The sequence below is a fragment of the Colossoma macropomum genome, unplaced genomic scaffold (genome assembly GCF_904425465.1).
Source record: "Colossoma macropomum unplaced genomic scaffold, Colossoma_macropomum, whole genome shotgun sequence".
NCBI lineage: Eukaryota > Metazoa > Chordata > Actinopteri > Characiformes > Serrasalmidae > Colossoma > Colossoma macropomum.
In genome coordinates, this window is record NW_023495266.1 from 1 (window position 1) to 22,735 (window position 22,735).

The window sequence follows — 22,735 nt, forward strand, 5'->3', positions numbered from 1 at the left end:
GAGCCAGCAGAGACATTGGAACTGCTGGCCCTTCTGAATTTGGAGGCCCTGCTGTGTGTTCTTTCTTCGGCAGGCAGCCCAAGCGCCATCAGGCTGGTCAGCATTCAACATCATCCGGTCAGGAGGGCTTTCCATGCTGATTCCTTGTACAGCATCTCCACCTATCCTAACGTACACGTGAGTAAATGTGCATCTAAGAACACGACACAGGAAATGAGCGCAATCATAGTGGTATAAAAAATATTTTAAGGGTCTCCATCTCTGTCACAAATACTTGTGCACACCACAACCTGCCTGATTTGACTTTTGTCCTTTAGTGGTCTTTTCACACTGTGTCTGGAATGTTTTGTCGTTAACGCCCCTGCATTGTTCTCTGGAAGGTACCTCTGTAACTTCCGTTACAGTTAACATACATCTGAGACATGCAGCCGACAGCACAGAGCGTAAAAAAGAAAAAAAGAAACCTTAGCGTCTTGGATTTTTTTTTTTCCAGCGGTGATGGAACCAGGGGTTGTGATGTCTACAACACAAATATAGCCATTTTATTTCTACCCAAAAGGAACAGTAAAACCACAAGTGTCTCTTGAAGTGTTTGTATGTAAGGTTATTAATGACAAAACAATACCCAAATAAATAAACTTTTTTTTAGCTGACTTTATCTCAGTGTCATAAAACAACGTCTTGTCTTTTGTTTTAGGTATTTCAACAGTACTTCTTTTACCTTGGTTTACAAGAACTTTTTTTAGAGGAGTGCTTCAGTTTTAGTAATTTTACTTGCACACTTAACTTTCTACTGCTTTCAGTCTGCACTCTTTGTACATTACTTGCCGGTAAAAACGACAAAAGTCCAAATCATTTGTTTTTCAGCATCAGCATTTTAAATGTCATGTTATAATTAGCCCTTGGCATTTCTTTATAGAGAACAAAATATAGTCTGTGTAGTGAACTACCTTTTTCTTGTTCATTGTAATAAGTTAATGTGTTATTCTGTGTTATTGTCTTATGTGTATTTGAATATGCTTACGGAATATTTCAGCCTCAGATCACGCGTGCCCATAAGCTTCCATACGTGTTAGCTATATTAGCCTTGTAGCTCCAACGCAAAACTACAGAAGCAAAAATGGGGGAACATAACATGTCTTGGCTAATCGACCACATTTGGGGTAAGGATTAAATTGCCTACCTATGTTTTTCAGTTAAACTATGCCCTTAGTCTACTGTAAATTGCTTGTGTGCTTTTGGCTGTGTGTGTTTGTGTTACAGGCATCTTTTGCTTTATGGACAATTGTGCCAATGCTGTGAACCCCCAGACGTACCTCCCGGAAGGTTTGGTGAGGCAGAACAAAAGGAATGTGCACCTGTAGACTGACCAGCGTACACTTAGTTATTGCTCATACCAGTCATCACAATGCAGACTTTACACAAACCTATGTTTCATGAGTTTGTTAAAGCACTGTGTAATTTGTCCCATTTTCCAGGGGAACCAGTCGGTGTCCAGCACAGTGAGGAGCTTATGAAGACACTGGTCGTGATCCAGATGTTCCAGCATTCAGTTAAGTATTCATCACTATTTAGACATCATTATAAACACATGCTCAGTACTTTTGCATTTTTCTGCACTGCCTTATAGTGTTTACTTAGTTTTGCTTAAAAGGTGGTTTTCTTTTGTGGAGTTGAATGCGATTTTGTTCCACTATACACCTACCTTGTATCTATTTTTGTCTAGCACATTTATCATATAGGTGCACTTTGTAGTTGTGCTGTTAGACTATAATCCATTCTGTTTCTCTGCATAAATTGTTAGCCCCCTTTCACTCTTTTCTTCAATGGTCAGGGCCAGCATAGAGCAGGTATTCACTGGGAGGTGGTTCATTCTCAGCACAGCACTGGTCAAAGGACGCTGCTCACAGGACACTGTTGCCTGGACAGGGCCGTATGTAGTTAGTGTCACGTATGTAGTTATGCAAATGTAGCATTTGCCTTAAAAAAAAAAAAAAAAAAACTACTAAGTAAGTAGTTTAGTTTTTCCTCAGTTGCACTGGCAAGTGAAATAAAGTACACATCCAGTACAGAGAACATACTTGTGCACATTTTAATGTAAAGCTATTGTTTTCTTGCTGAATTGAAGCTATCGGGTAGAAATAATACACATAGAAAACGTAGCCTGTGACGGGCTGTAATGTTAATGCCGTGGCAAAAATATTTGTTGATGTACAGAGAAATTGTTTCACAAAAAAAAAAATTGGAATGAGCATAAGAATGAATTTAGTTTTGAATGATTGGACCACCTTTAAGTACCTGTAGCTGAGGTTCTAACAAACAAGCGCTGCCTCAACTCACCTTTTTAAAATAACAATGCCATCAGACATCGCTTTCATCTCCTTTATTTCCACATACATGTCAGCATTTGAAATAGCCTCTTTATGTACTACATGGCGTTTCTTACTTCTGTTTTAAAGCAAACATCCTAGTTTCTTTTTCTTTCTTTTGCTACTTCCAGCTTGATGGAGTGAATCTCCACAAAGCAGTGCAAGCATGGAGAACACAACAGAACATTTTTTGCATGATGAGACCAGAAAAAAAATACATATTTAAGAAAGCTGACTAATAGGTAATCACATGGCAGCTCTTCTCTGAAGTTCCTGCAACACGTTGGATATTTCAGTGCAAAAGCCACAGCGCATGTAAATGTGGTTGTGTACCATCAGTTGACACAAAAACCTTCATAATATGCCTCTAAAACACTTATTGCCCCTCATAGTGTAAACAGCACAGATTTTGTCAAGCCTTTCACACGCCAGCCTTTAAATTCTGACCTATTTTAAAGACATGTTCAGCAGTATTATGTTCTGTTAATATTAGTTCAATTTAAGGCCTACTGGGGAATTGGATTAAATAAGGATAATGGCAGAGAAAAATCAGGAGCACTTAATGACACTGTAGTATTAGCACAGTATTAGCAGTCAAAGCATATAAGCCGTTATCTACCTTTCCAATGCTTGGAGCAATGAATGCCATCAGCTTTCACAGAGTCTTTTTCTAATCGAAAGGGAGGGGAAACCTATACCCTTCGGATTAATCACCAACAACTTCACAGGGCCAAAGAGCATGAGGACTGCACAGTAAGTTTCCATTCTTTGTCCCATATTGTTAGACAGACGTCACTAACATGCTATATCGCTAAGAGAAAAACAATGTTCCACAAAGGAATTGTGTATCTGGATCAGGTGCTAAACAAATACAACACATAACCCATAACTATTTTACAGCCATTACTATATTTCAGGCTAAGTTGCCCAAGACCGTCTTCTCCTAGCAAATACTTTTTGGTAAAAGATTAAAAGGTTTCTTAAGGGCTCACATCAACAAGTTCTAAGACGATTAACCAACTTTCCCTGGCTTTGTGGCCTTCTAAAAGGAATGATATTGCAACTTCTGCAGAAGTGTAGTTATTTAAGGAGAAAAGAAATATAAAGGAACTTGCTTATGTAGAAGGGAAAAAGGTAGATGCAAAACCAGACATGGGGAGGAACAAGATGATGCCATTGTTAAGAAAAAGTCAAAGGTTTTATTGTGTATCGTGGCTTGGTAATTATTGTCACAGACAGCAATGAGCAGAAGGTGGGAAGCACACTGGTCTGAAGGGAGAGGGGGAGTCTGGGTGGTGTTTAACGTTTCTTTGGATAGCTAGAGCAACCTGACATCACAATGAAGGGAGGCTCCAATTTTCAAGAGGGAGAAGAAACAAAAAAAAAATAATTTCAAGGAGCATTCTCTAAAAGCAAGCTGGTAATACAATAGGTATTAAAGCAAAGGGACATTTAAGACATTTATTAGTTCAAAGTCAAACTCAACAACTAAAATGTAAATAGTAACCGGCAGAGGTTAGGTTAATACGTCTTTTTTTCCCTGGCCAGTGTCCTCTGATATTCAAGCTCCCCATCATCATGCAGATCAGCGGAGGAAAAGGGGTCACTTTGATGAATCTGTGGGCTTTCAGCAAAGAAACACTTCTCATATCTGGAGTAGAGGCGCTACTGTATGTGACTGCATGTTATCTGCGATTTGACTTCTTGGAATCCGGTGCCGTTTCTCAGAGAGTGATGAATGAAGGGCAGACTGAAAGGTTCAGGCGTCACTGGGGTCGGAGAACCCCGTTCTCCACCCTCCCCCATATCCCTGACAGCAGTGGTGCTTTTAGCCAAAGTTGTGTATCGCCAGGCGGAACATGTCGTTGGTGCACACCCAGGCCTCATTAATGTTCTTCAGGATGAAGCTCTGATGGAATCCCATGATGGGGTCATCATCGGCCTACAAATGAACACACAGACCAGCAGGGTTAGTTACAGTATATAGGGAGCCACAAATATAGGGGATCTACTTGTTGTCAGATGCACAATAAACATAACTGCTATGCCAGATAAGCTGCCCCTGGCAAAGTTGTAAGTCATGAGTAGAGATGGCACAGCTTCACTCTTTGTCTGATACAGACTAAAACCTTGAGTACTGATACAGTACTTTTTTACAGTAGTTTTTCTTCATAAACCACAAAGCAATGAATTGAGCTATTTTGAATAATTTTTTTGAATGACAAAAAATCTAATTTACATGAGTTTCCACACGTCTCAAATGCAGTTCATCAGCCAAGACGTGTTTGATGTCCAAATTTAACTTCTTTAGGTTAGAACTGGAGCTGCTACGCTAACGGTGCTAACAAACACTGGAAGTCAATAGTCACTTCATTTATCTGCTTCAAGTTATGTTAATAAGCCATGTAAACAATAAAACATTTAATTGAATGGTATCTTTTTTACACATTTAAGCTAAAACTAAGTTATCATCCGCATAACGTCCCACTTCCTGGAGCTACTGCACCTCCAAACTCAGAGGCTGGAGCACAGGAGCACATTATAAAAAGTACTGTGACTTTTGTAAATAAACCACGAACGGGCAAGAGGGACGTTTGGTAAATTTATCATGCACAAATCTCTGTGTATGTGGTGATTATTTTTCACCTGACAATCACGAAGAGGGTTCCAACAGGATGTTTTAACATCTATGAGTAAGTTTTACTTGTAAGTTTTTATATTTCATACATACTCATACTCTGTTCTAAACCACTTTGACTTGTCTGCACAAACTGAATTAAGACCTGTATGAAGTTTGAGCAGATTGAGGAAGTTTTGGACATGTATTTATAGAAACTGATATTCATTACAGCTTTTTCTGCTGATATCAGCCTGATACTGATATGCCATCTCTAGTCATCAGGACAATGTTTAACCAATAATATGCAAAAGCTCCATTAAGTGTCTAGAAGGTGACTGGAGGACCAAAAACACTTCAATTCCACCCAAACATTCGGATATCACAGCACATTCTTAAATGTTGGAGTCAATGGCACAATACCGCTCCAAGTTATACCCACAGTTAGTACACAATCTTTACACTCAAGCAAACGGCTAGCAGAAACTGCCCATTTCCTCAATCATGCATCTAGTGTCAATATGGCTGAAAGGGTTGGGAGACATGGCAAAACTAAATGTTTGTATTTGTCTTTGGTATATAACAATATAGAATGTGTGCTAATAAGTAACATTTCTTGTTTTCTTTCATTATACAAACTATGTATCCCTAAACTGCTATATCTTTAAAACTGCATGACTTGCCACAGTATTCAGCACGCCACAAACATACTGTATGGTAAAACAACGAAACACTCAGGTATGCTCTCAACAAAGCATGCTGCAGTTATTCTCAACACACTAACTAAAGAGTATCAAGATTAAGATTAGACATGAAATCAGGTGCAAAATAAAGCCCAGAATCATATTATAATGTACAACTTGGGCTGAATGACAATGTCTGTGTTCTTGTCTAAACAAGTTAAGAGTACAGTGAATAATGTAGAATGATTAAAATGGCAGGTTCTGCATTTTCATTGTTAAATGTTCAGCCCTATTTTATACTACATAATACTGCCATATTTCCCACCCTATAGGCCAATTTTAACACATCTGTAGCAGTAGTTTTTACCTGCCACAGGTAAAGTCACACCAAAAGTAACGTACATGCTGTCCAAACACTTTTAAACTACAATCAGCATATAAACTGACCAGTGTTGCTGCAAACCAAGATACTGTAAAAACAGGAATTAAAAATCCCCTTCTTGACTAATGCCAAATCCATGTTTGAGACATAAAAATTTAAAATTTCTTATTGAATATACAAAATTTGAAATGCTGAAAACTGTACCGATTGTAGCTTTAAAACACCACTGTGTGAGAATATTTATAAGAGTAATAGGCTTTCACAGATGTGAGATGCTATACCCTGCTTGTACCACTAGGAGTCTCCCCAGCAGGTCTCTCAAAGACATTAGCAATTTACAAACATGGAGAGAACTTTACCTGCTCAGTGTCTGAACACTTGGAGCTGCACACCACACATTCAGTCCTACATCAGATTTTCTAGTTGTATTAAATGAAAAACAACATTGACAACCTTGACTTTGTAACAGTTAAAGCTTGAAGAGAGTTCAACAAATGTATCTTTCTAAAATGACTCATCTCATAAAAGGGTTCCAAACCTAGCATAAAAGCTTTGGTATATTAAGAATACATGAATTCATACTAAAGGCTTTATAGCTTTTATGAAAGGCCACTATATGTTATAAATAAAGATCAGAAGAGTGGTCAAATAGCAGGGGAATTTTAACAGGAGCTGGTTCTGCATGCTGCCCAGTGTTATAAGTAGTAGAGCGTGTTTGGACCAGGGCAAGCCAAGCAGAGCACAGATCCTTACACAAAGTCAGAGGGGAAGGGAAGGTCATGTGACCAGAGAGAGCGCATGAGGTCAAAGGTTGTGTAGGGCAAGCCTGAAGACCTCGTTGGTGCAAACCCAGGCATTGCTGTAATGTTTCAGCAGAAAGGTCTGTTGGAAGCCCAGCACCTGGTCTTCATCAGCCTGACAGACACACACACACATACAGACTCTACAGCTCTGAAATACCTCTTCATTTAAAACCTATGAATGTGCACCTCCATGTGTCATCTGCCTCGTGTTACGGGTGTAAAGCTTAGGCCCTTTTGTATATATGAGATTAGTCTCTCAGATGGTTTTCATCTTTTTCCCACAAAATGTGTAAATACTGTACAGTATGTAGGGCTAATCATTATTAGCCCACTTCCCAGCAGTGATGCACGCTAAAGTAAATGCTGTGACAATAGATAAGAGTAGGAGGCAAAGGCACGGAGGCCATAAAAATACTTACTTTTAGTTGTCCTACTACCATACTCAATATGCAGCTGTCAGGAGTGGGCTGGTGATCTTGTGCTGTTATGCTATGGGCTATTTTTGTGAAGGGCAGGCTCTGAGGAAGAAAAAAGAAAAGATGATTTCAAACATTTGCTCACTGCTTGGACACATCTTGTACTTAATGCCTGTTCTCCATGTAGAATTACCCTATTCAATAGGAAATTCACACAAAATTGGCTTCATGGCAGGGAAATACATTTAATACATTTTTTTTTAAATTTACTATTATCAAATTATATATAAAACCTCTGCTCATATTGGATAGTAACTTTAATGGCTATATTTATTCTTATCACCATCACTGCAAAACATGAATCCTTAAGTGCCACTACAATATGATCAATGACGGAATTAAGCAGAATTTAGATTTTTTTTTTAAGGAGAATTTCCCTTCAAGCGTATTTAAACCATAATCATGTAACTAGGTTCTTACAGAGAGTTTTTCAACAATCGCTGCTTTTCCCTGGAATTGCTGTCCTTCCCACGTAAGGCATGATGCATCAATCTGTAAAAGAGAATGGGGGCAGGTAAATGAGCTGATGGGTCAATGGGTCAGATGTAAAAGTAAAGCTGTTTCCACTTTTGCTTATGTTCTGCTAATACAGAGAAGCAGGTGACAACTGACAGATGTAGTTTACACTACTACCACAGTTGAGACAACCCAAAAACAAATACAAGCGTCTGAATAAAAAAAAAAACGTGTTCTTGTGACAAAGCAAGAAAATAAAATGACAGCTTCATTCTACATCATCTTACATTAAGTGTCACATATGAAACAAATGGACCAAACTATGGCCATTCTGTTAACTGTTCATGTAATGCTGATACAAATACACAGTGAGAGACCCAATTACAACCAAGTTCATTCTCACTGCTTCAAGGCAGGCAAAGAACTGCACAAAGGAAAATTATGCATCCGACTGTATCTTCCATTAATACTTACATATATTGATCCAAGCTGTGTTCTGTCAGTGTCAAACAGCTGATAGTAATGTTGAACAAAGCTGGATCCTATTTGTTCCCAAATCGGCTTGTCTCCCATCCTGATTCACCCAGCTACAGGCACTGATGGAGAAAGTATCAATCAATTAGCTGGATTTTTAAATTGGATTTGCAACCTCACAAATTCCAAAATGAACATGTTTTATTATATTCCAGCTGAAAGCAATATAGTTAACACATTCTTCTTACACTTGTTCATGCCAAAATGTTCCACCTTGTGCTGTTCGCTTTTAACTATGGTTAAAAATACATCCATGAAATGCCACTCACACACCCCCAACACCACCACCCCCACTACCCTTAGCTTTGGTCAGCTCCTCTTCCTTCTTTTTGAGTGTTTCTGTTGATGTATTTTTCAGGCATCTGTTAACACAATGGTTTATTTTGATTCTCCTCTAGATTTCTGAGGGCCTTTATCAGCTTACCCATGAAAAAAGAAAAAGTCTTGACAGATGCCAAAAATTCCCTTGCGCTGAGTTAAAACTAAAACATTTCCTTTCATTTTCTAGTCTAGCGTGGCACTCTACGCATTAGGCTAAAATTCAATGGTAAATGGAACAGGAAAATCCCAAAAGATGTGATGACGATTTCCACAGCACACACAGTGCAGTGACTTTACCGCCGTCACTTATGAGTCAGGACTAGTGTAAAAAGAAAAGTATTAAAAATTTGTTCTGTTTTAAGAGATGTGTTGCGCTGTTTCTGGTATAAAAACTGTATTAGCAGTAGTCTTGGAACAGATGTGATCCCATAACAAGAATGGAGAACATCTGGTGAGAACTTAACATTTAGTGCTTGTTGAGGTCTGGAGTACAATCAATAACACAAGTAAAACAAGCAAGTTAGCAAAATACTACCATTAGGTAATGGAACTGTTCCTTGCTTGCAAGAAAATGTATTTTAACCAAATGTAATGTGTTCTCTGCACACGTGACACACCTCTATACACTAAGTTTTTGGGTAACTTTTCAGCCATGCTAACAATTGTTACATCGAGGGGATAACGACACATGCATGCTATCATTCCTGTCTTTGAGCGCCACGTTAATTAGGCATTGGATTGATTTAAAAATTTCACACACAGGCCCTCTTCACACTTGGTTTTAACATGTGTCTCAAGTGATCTGAGCATTGGTGGACAGTGTGTAATGCTAAAGCAGGTGGATCTAGTACTAATTTGTACATTTTATAAATGTTTGTGTCTCGACGTTGGCCCACAGTTCCCATATCAGTTTATCCCTAATGGTTATTTCAAATGAACAGTCCAAAAAACAATATGATGTCTGCTTCAAGTTATGTTTACCCTGCTTTTCTTCTTTGCCTATTTGAAACATGGGTTGTCCAACTTGGATGAACACATTGAACTGTGTGACATCTTGCCACTAAATAGTTGCTGTAGAAGTATTTTATGGAAGTCCTGTATTTATTGTACTATTTAAAAAAATAATTTTGATTCAGGACTCAGACGCAGACATTTGAAGTGGAGAAAAGTATCTACAGAGTTTAAAAAAAGTTTGAGGTATTCAAAGGTATTGTAGCTGTGTGTGGTCTGTTGGAAAGCATTACCAGTAAACAGGTCAAATTACTGGTTCTTACATTCATTTGAATTTCCTGTCTTTTTTTTGGCTTTTGCCACAAACCTTTACTTTCAGATTAAACAAACTTTGTTATTGGCTGATTAAATTTACTCTATGAGCCTTTATGGTGTGCTTGAGATCCATCAGCCACTGCTCCAGTTTAATGAGCTAGATCTTAATTTCCCCAAAACAGCTCCAATGGAGAGCAATTTGTGCCAAATTGAAAAGCAATCACTACAATGGAAAAATGTGAAATGCAATGCACAATATTACTTTTCCATAGGTGACATGCAGAATATGTGCCAAAATAAACAGGAAAAGATCCCTTACACTGATTTAACACTGTTTTAAGTACAGAATTCAGGGTGGATTATATTCAGATCTGACGAGAATTCAGATAAATTTGTTTGTAAAATGCGAATCCTCATGCACTGTTTTTCAGTAAGAAGGTCAAGTGAAAACAACATAACAGAAGTTTTGTTTTTAATTTTGGCACCCACTCTGCATGTCACTATGGAAAATGAATGTCATGTGTGCACTGTATTTCACATTTTTTCCCCTGTAGTCACTGATTTTTAGTTTGGCATAAATTCCTCTTATAATCTCTACATCAAGAAACTAAGAAACCAACTAATATTATCTGTATTCCGAAGAATCACAATTACACTGCCACCATTTTGGTGAGCAACATCAAGTTCAATAAGTTGTAATGAGAAAACTACAACCAATCCAGCAAAGGCAGTAAAACACGGTTTTAATCACTTTTTCAATCTCATTTTTAAAGTGTATTAACTGATATATTTGAGTGTATTGCCTTGATTTTATTTTGATTTGTTGCTATAGTGATAACAAATAAAAGCTGAAATCTAAATGGCTGAGATTTCTCGCTGCGTTACTAATGCCTCATCCCAAACCGCATACTAACATACTGAATAGTGTGTGAAAACAGCGCATTTTCTATTAGAAGTGCACTCATTAGTGTAGTAGGTAAAGTACAGAAGTGTGTGGTTTGGGACACGGCATTAGATCACCCAGTGAGATGTGTTCAACAGCTGCTTTGCTGTGCTGCAGGTTAGCTGCTCATTAAACATCTCCAAGAGAAGTTTAAGGTATTTGTTGATGCATTTATTGAGGTAAGATGATGTTGGCTTCGTATTCGCCAACTCGTCAGTGTAACTCAGTGTAACTGCGGCACCGTTTAAGGTGGAACGGAAAATTCAAATGAGAAGCTAGCAAATAAGAAGCTGACTTCAGCTTTATGTATGAGAGTTTCCTACTTAGGAGCTTTGGTAACCACTTTTATTAGTTTTTGTAAAATCTCACGGATTGGAATTTTCTGAAGGCTATAGGGATCCAGTCCACCAACCTAGCTAATCTTCTTGTAGCGTTTTCTGCAAACTGCATCTAAAGCATCCACATATCTTTTCATGTTTTTCATAGTCATTCTGATCTATTTTGCTTTTGGTCTTCAGCCACCTGCAGGACTGTAGCTGCAGTAAGGGTGATGAGATGAGCTCAATCAGAGCACAATCAGTTACAGCTTGCCTACCAAAATGGCATCGTGGTCTTCTTAATGATGCAATCCAATACTATGAATAAATAGTAGCAGTAAAAATAATTAAATCTCTCAAAACTGCATGGACCTCATTGCTTTTATACAGAAAAGAGACCGTGTTCTTCACTGCTGCTATATCTAACTACAAATGTGTAAATGAAACCCGGTGTGTCCTGCAGAGCTGTGAACTTTCTTTGGAAGGATGGGAGGTTCTCAAACAGGGAGCAGTCAGAGAGGAATCTTAGCACAGTCTTGTGGGCTCCACCCTTATATTTTCACTGAGAGCTCAATACATTGCACAAAATATGTAGCAGTCATATGTGTTGTGATTCCAGCTGAAACGAAAGAAGACAGTCTATATGCATTTTTCTGGGAGTGTTTTCTGCATTGTTTGCAGGGGACGATTTTACTACACTAATTAACACCACTACAGATTAGCTATAGTTTGAGGTATCTTTCCTGTGTGTGGATTGTCAATAACTGTAAGCGAATAGAAAATGAACAGATTTAGTCTGTCAGCGGTGTGGCCCGGGGGGAATGCACACACTGTAAAGCCCAGCTGCTCATTCAAAAGGTGGACTATGAGTGAACAGCCCTATTAATCACACTGCATCGGAGCAGACAGACACCAAAAACTTCCGCCGCGACTTTATCACTGTTTTATTCATTGTAAAGTCCCTCACAGCCCCACCGACATCTGTGTTTAGATGACTCTGGAATGTCACGTGGCCACCTTATCCATTTCCAGACGACTATTTGACTTCTAGCGAAAACTGCATGAAAGCTTAACGAAACGGAGTCCGTGTAGATGTTAACGTCACTTAAAATCGGACGTGAAAAGTTTTCTGTAAACTGCCGAATCATTATTCGGACCGACGGATGGCTGCTTGCCTATGTTTGCTGAAAGACCAGGGAACATGTTAAATTAACCCGGATGAACGCATAAAAAGGTGCAGTTTAAAACCGAGCTAACCATACAAACGCTAACTGGCCGACTGGACATGTGGGAGCTGCCCACCTCGCCAGGTCTGTTAGCTTTTACATCAGCTAACCGACAGAAACCCTGTGTAGCTGCAGCACGACTAACACAGCTAACGTTAGCTAGCGTTAGCCAGTGAAGTCCTCACAGAAAAACAACGCTAGCAAAACTAAGATAAAAGTCTATGGACAAATTAAGCTGCCTTTGCTGGAGCTGAAGAAATCGGAGTCGGCTCGCTGCTAGACAACACAACGAAATGTTAGCCACACTAACTTGTGCTGGTCACGCTCTCTAGCTAACATTAGCCAGCTAAGCGTGAGTTGATTCATCTCCCCGTGCAGACAGGCTAACACGGACGAGCTAACTCGATGTGACCGAGCGCAGCTCGCTAATCTAAAGGCTCAGACACGAACATGTTGGCCTGCAGCAGTAGCCTAGTCCTGGTCCGCTGTCGCAAAATATGGCTCTGTAGGGACATGCGACTCCCAACACGTGTTTTCGTTCCTTTCTAAAAATACCTCGGAGCCACTTGAGCCCTCACCGTAGCGTTAGCGCTCCGGTTATCGCAGCTCCGGCGCGGCCCGTCCCGCCGCTCTCTCATAGGCGTGTCCACAGAGAGAGACCCCGGAGCGAACGCACCACCGCTGTCGGCACAAAAGCGCAACTGTTCTCTGTTACTGGCCGTTACTAAACAGACTTCAGACCGGTGGTGGAGCCCGTTAAGCGGTATGCTACAATTGAGGCTAACTTACCTCTGTGAGCCCAAACCGATTCCCGGTTCCAGTTATGGCGGTTACGGCGCGCGCCGTGGTGGAGAAGTCGAGCCGCCCCCGATCATGCGCAGATCACACATACGTATGAATGCTGGGAGTTGGCGTTTTGGGGTTGGTTTGCACTGGCCACTAAGACCAGTGTGATCATCTGCAAATAGCCTAAAAACTCACCTGCTCTGAACAAAACTGCTCACTAAGATGTGAGATGAATGTAAGTATATGTAAAACAACAGAGCACCATTTTAAATGTTGCAAAATCATGAACTATTTATATTTGGTTGTGGCCTGGTCAACAATTCCTCCCTGCTGAAAAAAAACACCTTTAGAACCAATGGGTCCTTTACAACCCATCAAGTTGATTTCACCCAACACTAAATACCATTAGTGATTACTGGACACCACCAGGAACCAGCAGAAACGTAGTTGATAATTCCCAATAGAAACAATCTAAACCCTTTGATACCTTAAATAATGATCAATCCTTCTCACTGCGTTCTTCAGTCAGTCTGGTCCTAGTCACTCTTTAAGTTCATGAATCATGTTTCTTTCAGTTTACTGTATTACTTTTCACTATTAAAAAATAAAGGGTTGGAGGGGTCCATGTGAGAGGCAACTTATAGCACTTATCTCCCACTTCTCTATTTCTTGATGGAAAATATTTATCTTATGTAATATATGGTAATATAAACTGTTGCAGCTGGCAGTAACACAGCAGGTAAATACAGGTATGTTAAGTTCTCAATGTCTATTTAAGCTTTCGACAAAGTTTTGTATTCTTCAGTTTCAAGCATTACTCAGGATAAGGCTTTCTGAGAGTTCATTGGTTCCTTTTGAATGAATTCGGCTACTGCGCTGGGTCTTTGCTATAATAATTACAAACAGAGCGTATAACTATAACTTTTTTTTTCATTACATAACAATCAAACATAATTTGACATCGATAAATGATTATTTTAAGCCAGTTTGTGTTAACTCAATTAGACCTAATTCACAGAGATAATGTGACGACTGCTGATTGATGACTAGTCTTTGCAGTAAAAACTCTTATATATGATATAGCACTGTGTTGATATCCATTCTTCACTGAATAAATGACACAGTTGACTAATTTTGCTGATAGTTACTGATGTCTTTTAATGCTTTCCCAAAATACAAAAAGTAAAACTAAATCTATAAAAGAGAACAAGTGATAAAATATATTTGTTACTTATTCATTTCTCTTGATTTCAAAATGAACTTTACCTCATATGCAGAATTTCTAATGAATGTGTCACATGGTCTAACATGTGGCTCCATATAAGCATGTGTAATATGTTTCAAAGAACTGTGGTGAGTTTACTCAGGCTGAGTCATGGGTCCGGCCCTGCTTACGTTGGCCACTGAGAGGCGCTGAAGGGCAATCTCAGTGTCCAGAAGTGCTGTGTGCAGGTGCAGGTCTTTAGTTTGAAAGGCTTTACGTAGGTTCCAATCCAGAGATGCAGAGTCCAGTGCAGGATCAATTGTTGTGAAAGCAGACCTTAAGTCCTCCAGACCCACTTCCCTGCAAGGCGCCATGTGGGACAGGACTATTCAACATCCAAATTGTTGAACTCTATTTGTGTAATACCATCAGTTAGCTATTATTTTTGAGGAATTAGTGGACTCTTACCCTTTGCCTTCTAGCTGTGTCCTCAGCTGGTTGATGTAATGATCTCTCTCTGCCATGGCCTGCCTTTTCACAAGACCAAGGAATTCACCATGCTTTCCATCTGCATCCTGGCATGGGAAGAAACATAGGATCATTTTAGGTGGCATCATTTTATCATATAACATCATATCTGATTAATGTTGAAATTATAACTGATGAATCAGTACAGTATTAGTACAACACATTGTTTGAAAATAATACATTATATGAACATAATAAAATTCTATGGTAGGTAAATTCAGAACATTTTCCATGTAGATACATTTAGAGCTCACCTCTGTGTACAGCCTCTGATAGGCAAAGCTTCCTCCACTGGCCTCCAGTTCTGATTGTGCAGCCACCACTAGCTCCTCTAAATCCTGATCTTTCTTCAGGGGGAAAGCTGTCCTCAGAGCCTCTCTGTAAATCAGTAGTTTCTCATGATCGACCATTATTCAAATTTTTATTCTTCAGTGCAGCAAATGACTTAAAAGAATCAGAGACAGTTTCCCAGACCAGATTAATCCTAAATCTAGAGTAATACAGCTTTTTTAATGGTGAATCACCACTGACATTACGATGTAGTTCAGGACTTTTAGTTAAAGTTTTAATTAATATCCAGGAAACCAGCCTTCAACACAATTTTAATACCTCCCCCACCTGAATTCAGACGTAGTAAGCGAACCACTCTCAGTGCTGTCACTTTGTATGAACACTTTGAGCAGGTGAGACAGAAGGTGGGTCTGGCCATGGTACAAACTCTCATCCACCTGCCACACATCAACATAAATCAGCATTTTTTACACTTAATTATTAACTGATCAGTACTTCATAAGCTGTACCTCCACAGGTGGTGCCTCAGGTTCAAGAACCAACCTTGTCTGTGAGGATGTCATAGAAGAGGCAGATGAAATCATCTTTCAGGTTACGCTTGATGCCGTCCAGTAGGCTGTAGGCCCACTGTCCCGCCTGCTTTCCCTGCTGTCTCTGCAGATACTGGTGTAGAAATTTCTTCAGATCACTGCTGTCATCCGTCTTATTGGAAAAGCAAACCACCAAGAAAGACATTATCAACTGCTTTAAAGGCCCTATATCTTGCATTTTTCTTGTGTCTTATTTTTTTCCCTAAAGTCCATTTACAACACCTGTGTGCTTTTATGTACTAAAATCAGTCATAATTCATTTTTACATGACCATTTTCAACCTTTTTATCTCCTAGAATTAAACAAGCTGTTTTTTCATCAATGTGTCTTTAAGAACAAAATGTGTAAATGATCTTTTTCCGATTGGTTGTCCTTCATTCAAAAAGCAATCCAGGCTGAAAAACTTATACCGTATGTAGGCTGTATAGGCTTGTTTGACTAACTTCAAGGCACTGAACTAACTGGTGCTACCTTCTCTTCTTCACAAGCTTTTTCTCTCCATATGTCCTTTATAATTCTGACAACATCAGCTTTTTTCAGCCTGAGGTTCTTCAGTTGCCCCTCATAGCGCAGGTAGATGGGAACATCATTAGAGACACCCTGGGAAAACAAAAACCGTCTTTATTAGAAGGCAGGTCCTCTCAAGTTCCACCAGCCACAAGAAGTGCAGGTGCAGGTAGTAGTTGGACTCACCTGTCCACTGAAGAACTCTTTCTGCTCCAAGCCCATGCTGTTCAGCTCCTCCAGCAGAATCTCCAGCCTTTTCTTACTGGGTTGGCCCTCAAAGATCTCAGAGCAGGGCTCCCTGCCGCCAAGCATGTCTTAAAACAAGATGTAGGGTTACACAAACAATACAGTAACAGTCTGTACACTTTCTCCATTGCTTCTCTCAATAAGCCCATAGGACAATGGAATATACAGCTGTTCAAAAGTTTGGAATCACGTGTCATATGAATCATTTTTGTTGTTTTATGCTCAACTCAGAATGTAGATTTAAATATAATTTTAGATGTTCTACTCAATAGTTAAAATATTAAAATATTTATAAAATGATAAATTATAAAATGAAAAATATAATGTTATAATCTATTTAGAATCAGGTTTTGGCCTCGATATTTGACCACCACTTTTAACACACACAGCATTCTGGATATTACTTTTCTTATTACTTCATTCTTGATGTCATACAGCATTCTCATTCATTTTAGTGTCATCTATAACTCCTTTTATCATTCTAGATTTATTTTTTCTTTTTCTAAGAATCTCAGTTTGTGACAAACCATGTGAAACCGGTGAAGGTGCACATGACTAACATATTAGAATCCTTCTACAAGCTATATTTATCTGCAATCAAAAATGGTTTATTTTATTGAAAAAATTGGAATTGGAATATATTTTCAATACATTACATTTTTAATGGGGGTACTGGCACATAGCACTATACCTGCACACTGCTCCCAGTGTGGTCTAGGAGTGGAGGCCTCTCGGAAAACCTCTAGGTCATTCTGAAGGCTGTCTCTCTGCAGGCTGACCTGACGGTGTACGTCTAGCAGCGTGTCATATTCTGCCTTCATTTGGTCAAAGTCTGACTGTAAGGTCTCCAGCTGCAACAGGGAATCCAAGTCTCAATGTCAGTGCTTGAGCTGTGCTGGCTGATCTGTATACTGTTGATATAATCAAGATTTTTGGCATTTTACAATTTTGTACATTGACCAGATTCATTTTATGGCTGGGAAGCTTTAACCTAAGGACTTACGTATGTTGTTACACAACCTTTTGGGATGTCCAACTGTATTTCCCCTGCTCTTTTGATTTATAATAGCCCATAGCCTATTTTTGTCTGGTGTCTTGTTTTTTTGTTCCCGAAATCCAAATTCAACATATGTGTTGTTTTATGCAAATCAGTCCTAATTAATTTTTACATGACCCTTTTTAACCTCTCTTTACCCCTTAGAGTTTTTGTTATTGTGCTTTTAAGACTGAAATATGGATATTTTATCAATCGTACAAGCAGTCCAGGCTGAAAGACTCTATAAGCTCAGTGTGAGTGAGCGGGGCTAACATGCTATATGCTGAGTAGGTAGACAAATGTAAATGTGTTGGTGTTTGTGACATAACAAAAACAATAAATTCAAAATAAACTGCTTGGACCTTAAGGATTGGGGGGTGAAGGGTACATTTTGAACATTTAACAATGATTAAAAAAGACTGAGGAAAGTGCATTTTTCATGATATGGTCTTTTTAAAATGTTAACTAGGTCCTAAAGTAATACTGTCACTGTTGTCATAGAAAAAGAAACTGCCTGTATTTAGTGTTAACTGCATTTGGAAATGTTATTTTGTGGGAAAAAAATACACAATGCCTTGGTTTTGCTGGGAGTCACATGAAGTGCTGACTCATACCTTTAGGAGGTTCTCTCTATACATGCGGTCTAGATTCTCCCAGTCTCTACGAGGAACCACATCTCCATATTCTGCATGCAAGCGGTTCAGCTCCACCTGGGCCCTGCTTAGACCCTCTCTACACACCTTTAGAGCCAGCTTCACCTTCACAGGATCCTCAGATTGCTCCTCTAAAAGAAGAGGAAAGAATGAACACACTGACTTATTGTATTCATTGGAAACCAACATATGAACTCGGTCCATCAGTGTTTGATCAAAATCCAGGCTGACTTCTTCCAACTGCGATCAATGACTCATAGTGCCTCTGTGTGGCCAAAAGCATCTACTGATTCTCAGGATTATCTGCTGAGTATTACTGACTGTCACCATCATGCCCCACGTCAGGCTCCTCCTCTGGGCTGTAGCTCATGCTGCTGATATTTGCAATGAGCAGCTTGCGGGCATCACACTCCTCCCTGTACTGCAGATACTGCGCTGCTAGTTCCTTCTCTAGATGATAAACCTGAGAAGAAACCCAAGACAGAAGAAGTCAACATTGAAATAAATTAAGTGCACATACTGTGAACAACATTCTAGTAGTTTTAGTGTGTTAGAGCACCACAAGCCCTTCATCCTTTGGATGTTATACGTTTAAGGTATTTCTAACTTTCAATACAATAGGAATGACTTGTCATGTTATCTTACTAAGAAGGGAAACAGAACCAACTGATTAGATTGCACTTTAGATAATGGGATAAACTACAGCACAACAATTAAACTCTTTTATCTCTGCATACAAACACTGACAGTGATGTTATCACAGAGCTCCAATGCCATCTCAAATATCTAATTCAAGCCCTTTTCAAGACTAGTCAGATACATCTCCCAATACTGCCAAGACAATTTACTCTAATAAAAGTTGTTTAAAGCTATTTCTGGCAGTGAGTGTGTTTTTGCTTGGAAAAACTGCATAACATTAGAATACAGTACTGTGCAAAAGTCAGAGACCATACTTGATTTATTCAATTTCCACTCCAAAAAGTTATCAAATACAAGTTATTCATTATTTGGAGATGTAAAAAATATCCCTGCAGATTTCTTTTAAAAAACTGAAAGCAAGTCTTCTGAAGAGAATGGAAGCTCACTAAAAACTGAAAAAACTCACTAAAAACTGAAATATATATATATATTAAAGTTGTTGTTTAGATGTTGAGGCTTCTATTTAATTTTCTGTTAAATATATTTTCTGCTTTTTTCCTGACACTGAAAAATGAATAACTTGTTCTTAATGGCCATAGACTGGAAATGAAATAAAGCAAGGGTGGACTTTGACTTTTGCACTGTACTATACATATAAATCAATGTTTATATAATAAAAAGTAACGATTAAGTAAAAGCCATTGATATCTTGTGAGCTGGCTAGGAGAACACAGGTTTGGTTCCTGACTTCTCTGTGTGCTCCAGTTATTGTATGGATTTGTTAAATTCAATCAGCAGTTAACCTGATTTAATTCTGATCAATTAAAATAAAAAAAACATTTAAGCAGTTTAATCTATTTAAAACAACACCGATTTTTATTTTTACCAATTCACTGTCTCCTTTAGAACACATGGTTGCGTAGCCTTAATGAAGCAGCACTCTAAATCCACTACATTGAAAAATCCTAAATAAATAAGGTTTGTAGAGTTTACCAAGTCTGTTAAATTACAAGTCTCTAACAACAATATACAGATCCCTTAGGCAGGTACGAAATTACAACAGGATGGATGATAGAACAGGTCTGACCTGTGTCTGCAAGGCTCTCTGTTGCTCCCTCATGCTCTCAATGACCTGCTGAAGATGCTGGCGCTCCTGTTTTAAAGCCCTGATCTCAGTCCTCTCCTGCTCCCTCAAACCCAGAATCTTCTTCTCACACTGCTCAGACAGCAGCACCAACTGAGCCCGGAGAGGCTCCAGCTCACGGATCTGTTCCTGCAAATACGCTGGGACAACAGTTAACAAAACCTCATAAGCAAAACTTACACCAGAGTCAGAATGAAGTTGCAGGCCTTTAGTACATTCTGTAAATTAGAACATTACATATAATTTAGCATGTGGATGCCAGACTTTCTTTTAATGTCTATTATCATAAGTTTACATTACTGAGCATTATTAGGCAGAAGCCTGATCAAGGACTTGAGGTTAATGTTGTAATTTGCAACTATTTTGAGGAAAGTAGTGCTTTGTGAAACTGACAATAAGGCTATACAGTAAATTCATTATACAATCATTTGGAGCAAAATGTATACATACCAAGAGTGATGTCATATTCATTTTTGATGGCGGACAGCAGCGGCTTGTATGTTTTAAAGTTCTCAATAAAATAGTCAAAAACCTCCCGGTAAGCCTTCATAAGACAGACAAGAAAATATCAGCATTACTCAACGACATGATGCATTACTTCATATTTGGCATGTATCTTTTGGGAACAGTTAAAAACAAGAACTTGGCACCAAACTAACAACAAATCTCTGCTATATACAAGTTAAAATTGTCTCCAAGTCTAAAGTGTCAACCTGAAGTTTGCGCTCCTGGAGTTTGGGGCTAAGCATGTCTAGAGATGTCAGTTCTCTCCTCAGAAAGCACTCTAGCTGTTCCAAGAACCGTGGCTTAGAAATAGGTCCTCCAAATTCATCACTGCTTCTGCAGCACACAATGCATTATGAGGTATGAGCCACCGCCGGGATTGTTTCTGAACGACAACATGATGCATTACGCTGAACATGAATTGTTCTTCATATTTGGCATGTATCTTTTGGGAACAGTTAACGACACCCTACTTGATATGCATGAATAAAAAAGAATTAATACTTCTTTCATATAAACAATAAAATAAATGCAAATAATAACATAAATGTGTGCTTTAGAGAGACGTTATTATATTCTCTCAAAAAATGTGATTTTAACATTACTAGAAAACATTTGAGTTCTAAAAAAAAGACATAACACATTATATACGCCTTTATTTTTGTGTGTTTAATATGTAATAACATTTAAGTTTTCAATCTTCTGATAACAGACCCATGATGCTCATTCACTCCAGATGAAGGAGTTTTTTGCCGGACAACCTGAGAGGTGATGTGGGCAGGCCAGGTTGAAAGGTAGCCAGAGGTATCAGCACCTTTATTCTGAAAGAACAGGGATGTCATTTTAAATGAAGGCCTGTGAGACACACACAGAACAGAATGAGTGCAGACATGGCAAGTTATTGTTAGAGTATGTCCTAATAAGATCATAGGCTACTAACTCTGAGTAATCTTGAAGCAGGCCTCACTTGCCATTGAGTCCCCTTGCCTGATGAAGTCCTAGAACAAAGAAGAAACACAAACTACTGGCATGGCACCTACTGTTGACAATTCACAAACAGTAAAAACATTGTTTGAGGTATGTGTAGATACTGCTACTATTGAAAGCAGACATATTCCTTATGTTTTTAAGCCGTATAAACTAACTAAATTTAGTAAGGAAACCAGACGTCCACCTCTAAAAGCTCCCTCACAGAAAGTTATTACATGAAACAGTTATGAATACTTAGCTTGATGTTTGAGACATTGTTTTATGTTTACTTCTCATTATTTATTCAAATCTATTCATTAGATGGGGTACACACAGGGCATTTTAAGGCAAAATAGTCCACAAAGAAAACTTTTTTCAGATTTATGACTATTTTACCATTATCAACTTTACATATAAAACTCAGAAGACACGTATAGGTTCACTGTTGGGTTTGGGTAGTGAATATAATGGACATAGACATTGGGAACCTTGGTTCCTATTACCACCACTGTAAATAAATCTGAGTCTGTAAGTTTCTCTACAGTGAACCATTTTACATCAAACCATTCTGAATGACTCTGTTTACATATTGAGGACTGAATTATTCATAAATTTTGAACAATATGCTCATCTACAGAGAAAAGTTACAGCTACTTCAGGTTTAAACCTAGATATCGTTAGCCATGACAAATTGCATGTACTGAGAGCTTTATTTTTTAAAAATTGAGCCATGGAAATACAAATAGAAATGCATGAACGGTTTCTTCTCACAGCAGGAACCTAAATCAGTGAGTAGAGAAGCAGCTGGGTGTGACAGCGATCTCTCTGTCGTTTTAAAGACTGCAGCTCTACATCGTTTCGATACGTTTTAACGTTGTTTTTAGATGTTGCCCACATTTGTTAACCATATTTATTCTTGCCTTTCAGACGTTGAGAGGGGCGGCAATCGTGCGTCCTTTTGTACCGACATGCAGAAAAGCATTCAAATAAAAAGTGTCTTCACTTTAACAAAACCTCACGGCACGGCATTGTTGTTGTTTATAAATGGTTACCATAGTATCGAAGGACCCCACCAAGACCTTCAATGGACAGGTGGCCGTAGCGTGCCTGAAAGAAAAGATGATTTACTGTCTGTGGCAAAAAATAATGTACCCGCTCCTAGCTCGTTATTCATTAAAATTAAGTACACATTCAAATATGTTTTCTTAAAGGAAGTACCAGTGCTGGCGCAATGTCAACATTCCT

General features: G+C 38.7%; 2 protein-coding genes across 4 annotated transcripts; both read right to left on the bottom strand.

Annotated features, from left to right (window-relative positions):
• Window positions 1–3,540: 3,540 nt before the first annotated feature.
• On the bottom strand, window positions 3,541–13,287 carry nutf2 (nuclear transport factor 2). Its single transcript, XM_036561590.1, has 5 exons — window positions 13,183–13,287; window positions 8,261–8,382; window positions 7,751–7,822; window positions 7,274–7,372; window positions 3,541–4,311 (listed from the first exon to the last, which is right to left on the bottom strand). The coding sequence occupies exons 2-5, from the start codon at window positions 8,357–8,359 to the stop codon at window positions 4,198–4,200; spliced, it is 384 nt and encodes a 127-aa protein (XP_036417483.1). The 5' UTR covers window positions 8,360–8,382; window positions 13,183–13,287; the 3' UTR covers window positions 3,541–4,197.
• Window positions 13,288–14,311: 1,024 nt separating this feature from the next.
• Window positions 14,312–22,546, bottom strand: tsnaxip1 (translin-associated factor X interacting protein 1). Of its 3 annotated transcripts, none has more exons than XM_036561593.1 (16): window positions 22,411–22,546; window positions 21,462–21,519; window positions 21,236–21,342; window positions 20,731–20,857; window positions 20,468–20,561; window positions 19,961–20,157; window positions 18,562–18,697; window positions 18,196–18,365; window positions 17,237–17,396; window positions 16,486–16,613; window positions 16,264–16,392; window positions 15,746–15,904; window positions 15,530–15,639; window positions 15,166–15,289; window positions 14,852–14,958; window positions 14,312–14,743 (listed from the first exon to the last, which is right to left on the bottom strand). In XM_036561593.1, the coding sequence occupies exons 1-16, from the start codon at window positions 22,470–22,472 to the stop codon at window positions 14,539–14,541; spliced, it is 2,073 nt and encodes a 690-aa protein (XP_036417486.1). In that variant the 5' UTR covers window positions 22,473–22,546; the 3' UTR covers window positions 14,312–14,538. The 3 variants fall into 3 exon arrangements, with proteins under 3 accessions (XP_036417486.1, XP_036417485.1, XP_036417487.1); XM_036561592.1 differs by having other exon boundaries at window positions 18,556–18,697; XM_036561594.1 differs by lacking the exon at window positions 22,411–22,546 and having other exon boundaries at window positions 18,556–18,697; window positions 21,283–21,342; window positions 21,462–21,506.
• Window positions 22,547–22,735: the final 189 nt, after the last annotated feature.

Coding starts and splice junctions, on each gene's coding strand:
- nutf2 (XM_036561590.1), bottom strand. CDS start 8,359: ATGGGAGACAAGCCGATTTGGGAACAAATAGGATCCAGCTTTGTTCAA. Junction 7,823..8,260: donor CACAGCTTGGATCAATATAT/GTAAGTATTAAT, acceptor TCTCTTTTACAG/ATTGATGCATCATGCCTTAC. Junction 4,312..7,273: donor TGGTAGTAGGACAACTAAAA/GTAAGTATTTTT, acceptor GTTCATTTGTAG/GCCGATGATGACCCCATCAT.
- tsnaxip1 (XM_036561592.1), bottom strand. CDS start 22,472: ATGCTTTTCTGCATGTCGGTACAAAAGGACGCACGATTGCCGCCCCTC. Junction 18,698..19,960: donor AGAGAGCCTTGCAGACACAG/GTCAGACCTGTT, acceptor GTTTCTTCTCAG/GTTTATCATCTAGAGAAGGA. Junction 15,290..15,529: donor CTTACTACGTCTGAATTCAG/GTGGGGGAGGTA, acceptor ACTGATTTACAG/AGAGGCTCTGAGGACAGCTT.